At 48.7% G+C, this 10000-nt stretch overlaps 1 protein-coding gene across 1 annotated transcript in view; it reads left to right on the top strand.

Moving 5' to 3' along the window:
* Positions 1-3007: 3007 nt before the first annotated feature.
* The window catches only part of LOC123748097 (arginine and glutamate-rich protein 1-like), a 20021-nt gene continuing 13028 nt past the window's right edge, over positions 3008-10000 (top strand). Inside the window, exon 1 of the mRNA XM_069326372.1 lies at positions 3008-3203. Within this exon, the coding sequence (XP_069182473.1) occupies positions 3171-3203 (33 nt within the window). The 5' untranslated portion in view covers positions 3008-3170. The remainder of the gene's footprint in view (positions 3204-10000) is intronic.

Here is a 10000-nt window from a genome sequence, read left to right as displayed (position 1 = left end):
GAAATCTTTAAAACTTCCGCTGTCATATATATATATATATATATATATATATAACTGAAAACTCACACCCCAGAAGTGACTCGAACCCATACTCCCACAACTGGTATGTACAGGGACGCCTTAATCCGCTTGACCATCACGACCGGACATAAGGAAGTGATAGCCGAGGCTATATGAACCACTTCCCCGCCGGCACTCGGATGGTAATCTTGGGCATAGCATTTTATCAAATCACCTCATTCTTTGGGGCACACGTGAGGAACACAAATGCAAACAAGCCTGAATGGTCCCCAGGACTATATACAACTGAAAACTCACACCCCAGAAGTGACTCGAACCCATACTCCCACAACTGGTATGTACAGGGACGCCTTAATCCGCTTGACCATCACGACCGGACATAAGGAAGTGATAGCCGAGGCTATATGAACCACTTCCCCGCCGGCACTCGGATGGTAATCTTGGGCATAGCATTTTATCAAATCACCTCATTCTTTGGGGCACACGTGAGGAACACAAATGCAAACAAGCCTGAATGGTCCCCAGGACTATATACAACTGAAAACTCACACCCCAGAAGTGACTCGAACCCATACTCCCACAACTGGTATGTACAGGGACGCCTTAATCCGCTTGACCATCACGACCGGACATAAGGAAGTGATAGCCGAGGCTATATGAACCACTTCCCCGCCGGCACTCGGATGGTAATCTTGGGCATAGCATTTTATCAAATCACCTCATTCTTTGGGGCACACGTGAGGAACACAAATGCAAACAAGCCTGAATGGTCCCCAGGACTATATACAACTGAAAACTCACACCCCAGAAGTGACTCGAACCCATACTCCCACAACTGGTATGTACAGGGACGCCTTAATCCGCTTGACCATCACGACCGGACATAAGGAAGTGATAGCCGAGGCTATATGAAAGGCGTCCCTGTACATACCAGTGGATTAAGGCGTCCCTGTACATACCAGTTGTGGGAGTATGGGTTCGAGTCACTTCTGGGGTGTGAGTTTTCAGTTGTATATAGTCCTGGGGACCATTCAGGCTTGTTTGCATTTGTGTTCCTCACGTGTGCCCCAAAGAATGAGGTGATTTGATAAAATGCTATGCCCAAGATTACCATCCGAGTGCCGGCGGGGAAGTGGTTCATATAGCCTCGGCTATCACTTCCTTATGTCCGGTCGTGATGGTCAAGCGGATTAAGGCGTCCCTGTACATACCAGTTGTGGGAGTATGGGTTCGAGTCACTTCTGGGGTGTGAGTTTTCAGTTGTATATAGTCCTGGGGACCATTCAGGCTTGTTTGCATTTGTGTTCCTCACGTGTGCCCCAAAGAATGAGGTGATTTGATAAAATGCTATGCCCAAGATTACCATCCGAGTGCCGGCGGGGAAGTGGTTCATATAGCCTCGGCTATCACTTCCTTATGTCCGGTCGTGATGGTCAAGCGGATTAAGGCGTCCCTGTACATACCAGTTGTGGGAGTATGGGTTCGAGTCACTTCTGGGGTGTGAGTTTTCAGTTGTATATAGTCCTGGGGACCATTCAGGCTTGTTTGCATTTGTGTTCCTCACGTGTGCCCCAAAGAATGAGGTGATTTGATAAAATGCTATGCCCAAGATTACCATCCGAGTGCCGGCGGGGAAGTGGTTCATATAGCCTCGGCTATCACTTCCTTATGTCCGGTCGTGATGGTCAAGCGGATTAAGGCGTCCCTGTACATACCAGTTGTGGGAGTATGGGTTCGAGTCACTTCTGGGGTGTGAGTTTTCAGTTGTATATAGTCCTGGGGACCATTCAGGCTTGTTTGCATATATATATATATATATATATATATATATATATATATATATATATATATATATATATATATATATATATATATAATATCATTTTTATTATACCTAAAAGGGGGGTACCACCTATGGTGCAAGTGTAGGGACCCATAGCCTCGGAGAAGAAAATAAAGAGTACTCAGAGAAGACCTTGTGGATCCTCACTGAACACTTTGATATTTTCTTCTCCTACCACCCCTATTCTTTTGGTATATGTGTATATATGTCTAACTTTAATTTAAAATTTCATTACACAAAAAGGGTTACACCATTGGTTACATGCAAGGTACAAGGCTGCTTGTCACAAGTTGTAGAGCTCCTCCAGCTCCTCACATAGCAGGAACCATGGATGTAGTGAGCATTTCCTCTCTGGATCGCCACACTGAGGCGCTGGAAAAGAAAGCGATATATATATATATATATATATATATATATATATATATATATATATATATATATATATATATATATATATATATATATATATATATAATATATACATATATACATACATACATATATAATATTATTCTTTTCCCAAGTTGGCACATGAGTTAATTATTTTTAATTAAATACTGTTTTTGAGTACTTAATTTACTTAATTATCAGTGTAAAAAGAAAATCGCAGATTAACATAGGATGTCTTAGATCGGGTCTTACGAGATCGTATTAAAATATTATTAAATTCTTTGTTAATTATTATTAACCTTTAGTTTTTTAAAGTTAATTTCATACCAGGACATTTTAGGAACACTCTACGACCCCCATTTTATACGTTAGTTGCTGATCCCGTCGCCCGGAGTCGCTCTCCACACATGGTCTCTCGCCTCGGAGTCATTGTGATGAACATACATGTTTTACACCATTTTAGGAATGAAAAGCAATATTTTTTAGCTTACACATGTGCCAAGCTAAAAGGTTTATGAGCGGGTCAAGTCCTTTAACACTGCCTGATTGTTTAAGTTCAATTTAATTTCTTTATTATGCGCCCCATACCCATCGTGTGGGCGGTGGGGGGAAAGGGTTACAGAGACACATACTGAACCCCGTAGTTTGTTTAAGGAAGTGACGATCTTTTGAAGCTAGTTAGACAATTGTTAATGTTACATATACATGTATCTAACGTGTGTTTTGTTTCCTCCTCCCCCACCCCCCAGGGCACCCCACGACGCTGCTGCGACCTGGTGGCAGAGAGCAGAGGGTGGCACGTCGACCCTAGGCCCGCACCACCACCACCACCACCGTCACCACCACCACCACCACCACCACCGTCATCTCCACCACAGGAGCCAACACCATGGCGCAGTAGTGTCCGGTCTCCAACATGCAACTTAGGAGCACCATGATTCTAGTGCTGGTAAGTTGTGGCCGCCTAGAACACTTGTTTCAGTCTTAGGGTAACGCAAGTTCTTGGCTCACACTCCTTGATTAATGTCCTGCGTCATCGTCGTTATTACTCACGTTGTTGGTGCGCCAGGAAGCTCATACTGAGGTATCACTAATGGGGTGATCATGACTCGAGGAGAGGTGCAGGGCACAGGTGCTTATACCCAAGTGATGCCCGCGTGCCTGGACGATGCCACACACTCGGGCACGCCAGGGACGGACACACACACACACACACACACACACACACACACACACACACACACACACACACACACACACACACATGTGCAAAGACATGCTACTAAGTGGCTCCCAGAACTGAAGGGCAAGAGCTACGAGAAGAGGTTAGAGGCATTAAATATGCCAAAACTAGAAGACAGAAGAAAAAGAGGTGATATGATCACTACATACAAAATAGTAACAGGAATTGATAAAATCGATAGGGAAGATTTCCTGAGACCTGGAACTTTAAGAACAAGAAATCATAGATTTAAACTAGCTAAACACAGATGCCGAAGAAATATAAGAAATTTCACTTTCGCAAACAGAGTGGTAGACGGTTGGAACAAGTTAGGTGAGAAGGTGGTGGAGGCCAAGACCGTCAGTAGTTTGAAAGCGTTATATGACAAAGAGTGCTGGGAAGACGGGACACCACGAGCGTAGCTCTCATCCTGTAACTACACTTAGGTAATTACACACACGTACGTCGAAGCAGAGGCGAGGTGGATGATCAAGGTGTTAGGTGTGAACCACCATCCCTGGAGCGACGCTGGTGCTATGTGAACTTGACAACTCCCCCTTCCCCCCCTCGCCCGCAAAGTAACGCCGCTAGAATGTCACGTTTCCGACTGGTAGAGCCTCTTCTACCTATCATTGATGGTGGGGGTGGGGAAGGGGCGGGGGGATGTGTAGTGGAGTGCATTGTTATCTACTGATGAATGTTTGGGTATGTTTGTTGCCAGGTGAGTACTTTATCTTTGTGTAACCCCCCCTCCCCCCCCCCCCCCAGCACTTCTTCACCCCTTCCTAACCAGATACTCGCTCCCCACACCCCCCCCCCCCTTCCACACTCAATCGCTTCCCTAGACACACACTCCCCCCCCCACTCACACACTCCCCCCCCCCTCACACACTCCCCCCCCCCTCACACACACACACACCTCCCCCCCTCACACCCTCCTCCCCCCCCCCTCCGCCAGTAATAGCTCTCAGCAATATTAGTGTGGGTGGGCGCTCAGACAAGACCCTGACTCATGGTGGCTTTAAGTGCTATTATCTTAATTATCCAGTTTCTTCCCTTGTTTATGAGTGTACGTGCGTGTGCGTGCGTGCTCATAATGTCAACAGCGTCTTCGGTATAAGTCTACCTTGTAATGTCATGGTTTTGGTCTATGGGAGGTTGGGGTGGGAGGGGGACCATTTATGTGAGAGATTGTGTCCAAATTGTCATTGCTCCTCTAACCTTACTTGCCCTCAATACTTTCTCTACTTCCTCTCAATTTAGACAGGCTGGGTTTATCTACCTTATATGCTGTGATCATTTCATCCCCCCCACCCTCCTTCTTTCTTTTATCTTTATGGTAAGTGAGAATTACTTAAGCATTTAGCTTAGTGCTCTTAATCCAGACATTTATTTCGTTGCAAACTTCTGCACTTTTTCAAGTTCAGCTTTGTGTCCAACTACTTGGGCTGGACGGTAGAGCGACGGTCTCCCTTCATTCAGGTCGGCGTTCAATCCCCCACCGTCACGTGTTGGTGTCTCCCCCTTGTGGTGTAGGTGGTGACTGGTCCCCTGTACCCCTTGTGGTGTAGGTGGTGACCGGTCCCCTGTACCCCTTGTGGTGTAGGTGGTGACCGGTCCCCTGTACCCCTTGTGGTGTAGGTGGTGTTCACCACTCATTAGTCTGCCACACCTGACGCTTTTCAAGCTGTTCCTGTGTGGGAAAATTGTAATGTGGTGGAGGGAGAGGCGAAGAGCAGGTGTGGGGGCGGGGGCGGCGCATAGCAGAGGTGTGGGGGCGGGGGCGGCGCAGCATAGCAGAGGTGTGGGGGCGGCGTGTGTGTGTGTGCAGCAAACAAGGTGAGGGACAGGTGGTTAATTAGTGGCCCCGTGTTTGCTCCACTAAACGCCGCCGACGCTTTTCTCGGCTCGTTAATGTTTCAAGACGTTAGTGTTCCCTCTATAAACCTCTCCCCCCTCTACATGGGCAGCATCCCCCCTCTCTCATCCCCCCTCTTTTACCCCCCTCCCCCCCTTCACCTTTAACATCACCTCGTCCTCTCCTCCCTTCAGTATCGGTATTTATATTCCCTCTTCTAAGCCCAATGTTTACCCGCTCCAGGGGAGATTGCAAACAAGTTTCTGGTGTGTACATCGAGACAAAAGTTCCATACTCACCTAAGACGGTGTGAGTGGCTCTCTCTCCCCCGCACCTGGTAAATACAGACGTTCATGATGTTGGGGGATGTGTGTGTGTTCGCTATAGGAGGACCCTGTAGGTCCGCCGTCAGGAGGACCCTGTAAGTCCCCCGTCAGGAGGACCCTGTAGGTGCCCCGTCAGGAGGACCCTGTAGGTGCCCCGTCAGGAGGACCCTGTAGGTGCCCCGTCAGGAGGACCCTGTAGGTCCGCCGTCAGGAGGACCCTGTAGGTCCCCTGTCAGGAGGACCCTGTAGGTGCCCCGTCAGGAGGACCCTGTAGGTGCCCCGTCAGGAGGACCCTGTAGGTCCGCCGTCAGGAGGACCCTGTAGGTCCGCCGTCAGGAGGACCCTGTAGGTCCGCCGTCAGGAGGACCCTGTAGGTCCGCCGTCAGGAGCCAACCATGCAGGATTGTGTCTCCGTGTTGCGTGTTGGGGTTCGTGTACAAGACTTGTAGCTGTGTCCATTGACCGTCCACTGTTTCACTGTCAAGCGTCCCAGTGGTCCCTGTGCCCATGTGGTTGTCTTTCTAGCTGGGATATAGTTGAGGTTCAAGTACGTTTATCGAGATAATGAAATGCATCTGGAGAGGATTTGATTAGCTTAGGCTATTTCAACCCTCGGTCTTGTAGTGAGGTGGTGTTCAGCTCATGCCCCGGAGCTCATGTGTGCCGCCTATGCATGTGGTATCTTTCCTGACGGCTCACAGTTCTTCTGCCACCATCTTGGCCATCTTGTGCTTGCTTCACCTGCGGTCCTCATGGCTTCTGAGGTATTGTCACCTGTGGTGCTTGATCGCCGCTCTCGTCCGCGCCAGTGCCTGCCTCCTGGCCAACCCCGGCCTCCTAATAACACTGTCGCATTTTGACGTATACTTTATGTTAGGCCATAAATTGTCGTACTGGAAAACGGGTAGCGGCTCGCGGAATTGACATAACGTCCCGTTTTCAATTCGTGGGGTCCTTTGGTAGGTTAGGATAAGGTACTCCTGTAGTACGACAGTTTCTTGACGTTGGGGACGCTGGCGAGAACGGGCTGTCCTTTGTCGCTGCCTTCAGTGACGTCGCTGCCTTCAGTGACGTCGCTGCCTTCAGTGACGTCGCTGCCTTCAGTGACGTCGCTGCCTTCAGAGACGTCGCTGCCTTCAGTGACGTCGCTGCCTTCAGTGACGTCGCTGCCTTCAGTGACGTGGCTCCTATGGCCATGGTCGCCGCAGTGTCTGTGTCTAGTGCTTGTGGCCAGCCTTCCCGCCTTCCTCTCCCTACTCTTGCAGTGTCTCCGGAGGTGAATGTGTTCACCCGTCTCCCTGTGCTTGTACAGCCTGTTGACAGTTGCTTCTTCTTCTTCTTGCCTCCTCTCCGATGATTTTCATTTCTTTTGTTAGATGTTCAATGTTCTCTGCCTTTTACTCCTCCGGTTTCTCCCTTGGATAATTTTGTCTCTTTCTTTCAACGTCACTTTTTTAATCTTTTGACAACTTTCTTGGTGCTCCGGTGTCGTCCTTGGTGAGTTGTCGAGTGACACCTTTCAGTGTCTTACAGTCGTGTTTGACGCCTTTCTTTTCGTCTGGCTTTCACTCGAGTTTCTTTTATCTGTAATCGTAATCTTGATTAATCTTTTTTTCTTTTTATTTTGTTCTGCGTTGTTTAATTCCATCTTCTATTTGTGTTGGTCAAATCGAACATTTCTTGAACAGTTCTTGAAGAACGGAGAACGATGTGTGTCGACACTCTGGGGTTGGGAGAACTGACTTCCCTTAACTTAATTTGTCAAGTCGAGGAGGAACAGTGGAGAAAAGACCTGGTCATGGATTTAAAGCGGACAGCCCTCAGTCTGCGACTGTCTGCAACTTGGGGCTTCAGCTTTCAGCTGGACAAGAGGTAACGTGAGCGGGAACCTCTTGAGACGACGCCCTCTAGCACATAGTGACCGTCACTTGGTCAAGTAGCGTCATTGTGGTCTCCAATTGAGAATATTTCGTGTAACTTGTATACCACACTACCGTGGATGTAAGTAACATTACACTCACCGTGGGCACTAGGAGACTCGAACACCTGATCTCCATCCCCGTGGCTGCTCTAAGGGAAGGTGTGGAAGCCACCTCCATCCACATCTTTAAGGTCAGATTCGACAAAGCATTTGAAAGTCAGAACATTTAAACTGAAACGCAGCAGATTCATGGCCAGAGGCGGGGGTCAAGAGCTAGACTTCACTCCCCCATAGACAGTGATAGGTCCTACAGACCCACGTGTCCCCCCCCCATGGAGGCTGAGGCCTGGAGCTACGAGGATAGACATAGCCCAAGATACTCTAGCCTTTTTGAGACGTATTTCATGATCTCGATGATGTTACCGGAGTGTTGAGACCTTGGGGCAGCGCGGCAGGAGGATACGTGCGGCTGCTTTACGATTAGAGGCGGAGACCAAGAGCTGAAGTGTGTACAATACAGCTAGAATTTTTGTTCACACCTTACCCAGATACTGCATTCCAGCCCCGTAGCAACATTTAGCACCTTACCTCTCCTCCCTCCCCCCCCCCACATCCCAGTCACCTAGCTCCCCCCTACATCACAGTCACCTCCCCCCACATCACAGTCACCTCCCCCACATCACAGAGGCACCACGCCCCCCCCCCCCTACAGAATGTGGTGGGGTGTTTGACTGTGAACGGTGGTGCTAAGAGCAGGAGGGGGAGGGAGGGGGTCAAATACTGGCTACTTACCTGGTCAGAATTCAATGTGTTCCTTCCCTCTCTCACCCCCTTCCTTTCTCACTCGCCTCTGCTTTCTTACTCTCCTCTCTCACGCCCTTCTCTCTCTCTCTCTCTCTCTCTCTCTCTCTCTCTCTCTCTCTCTCTCTCTCTCTCTCTCTCTCTCTCTCTCTCTCTCTCTCTCTCTCTCTTTCTCTCTCTCTCTCTCTCTCTCTCTCTCTCTCTCTCTCTCTCTCTCTCTCTCTCTCTCTCTCTCTCTCTCTCTCTCTCTCTCTCTCTCTCTCTCTCTCTCTCTCTCTCTCTCAAAATGACCCCCCCCTGCTATTTATTAAGTAACTGTGTATTTCAGAGATTATGGGAGCGGTGGTGTGGTGTTGACCGCGTGAGGTCTTGTGTTCAGGTTGTATAGTGGTCCTTTGTTGAACAGTGAGTTGTCCTGCGTCAGTTGCAGCCTAATGACCTCACTTGCCTCTACCATTTTCTTTGCTTAGTGAAGTCCTTTAAATAGTTTTATTATATCCATTTATTGTTATGTAGCTAAAGCGAGCCATTTTTGTTTATTTATTTATTTGTGAGATTTTTGGTTCGGGTATTTCTATAATTTGTATTTTGGTGGGTAGTGAGAGAGCGATGTGGGAGCCTAGCGCACCCAGCCACTACCAGGCTATGACAACACTACCGGCCCCATGAACACGCCACGACAAATATCCCGACCAAGACATGAAATGTAAGGAAAGTAAGAACGGTTGGGCCAGTCCTTATAAAGTTGCAGAATACATCCCGACAAGGAAGATTTTATAAAGACTGATAACAGTTGGTGGTGTGAGGAAATATATCGCGAGTGAACGGAGAAACTAAACACATTGAGAGAAACGCACAGAATAAAAGAAAAACAGAGAACCAAGTTCAGCACTCAATTCAAACTAAAGGAATTGACGTTTCCATCCATCTTGGACCTTTATCAAGTGCATTGACTTTTCGGTCCGTCCTTGGACCATTGTCAAACGTCAATTCTTCTATTTTTCAGGACTGTGGGTCTAATATTTTTCACAGGCACGTTATATAGTGAGTTATTGTGTGGAGAGCTTATGGTGAGCGTATGGTGGCTAGGGTTTGATAACATTTATGCTGGCTGTTTTCTTTTCACTGCGCGTGCCCTTATCCAGCATTGTGTTACACCCTCCCACCACACCCCCAAGAATCTCACCAGTGTGAAAAGGCCTCAAGATGCTAGAGGGTCAGTGGGCGGTGAGGGGAGGGGAATGTGGGCGGCGAAAGGTGAGGTAGGCAGTACACGAGAAGAGGGGGGGTAGAATGGGTGGACGCCTTTTGTGAAAGTTCCCCCCTAAACGCCCACTTCATGGCGCTGAAGAATTCTTGGCGTTGGGTTGGGGGCATGAGTGCTGCGGTGCCCGGAGGAACGACGTCCCTTTTTAGCGTCCCTCGGCGTCCCCAAGGGCCGAGTGGACGCACCCTCGGCGTCTCCAGGGACCGAGTGGACGCACTCACGACACTTGATTTTTTCACCTTTTTATTCGTGTCGGGGGTGTTCCTGTCTACGGTAAAAACAGCGACAGGAGGACAGTCGGCGCTCCAGTTACCCTCATTAGTATGGGGGGGGGGGGGAGAGGTAGGCCAC

Source organism: Procambarus clarkii, chromosome 18, assembly GCF_040958095.1.
Source record: "Procambarus clarkii isolate CNS0578487 chromosome 18, FALCON_Pclarkii_2.0, whole genome shotgun sequence".
NCBI lineage: Eukaryota > Metazoa > Arthropoda > Malacostraca > Decapoda > Cambaridae > Procambarus > Procambarus clarkii.
Note: the sequence above shows the minus strand (reverse complement) of the source record. Positions and strands in the feature narration are given on the sequence as shown.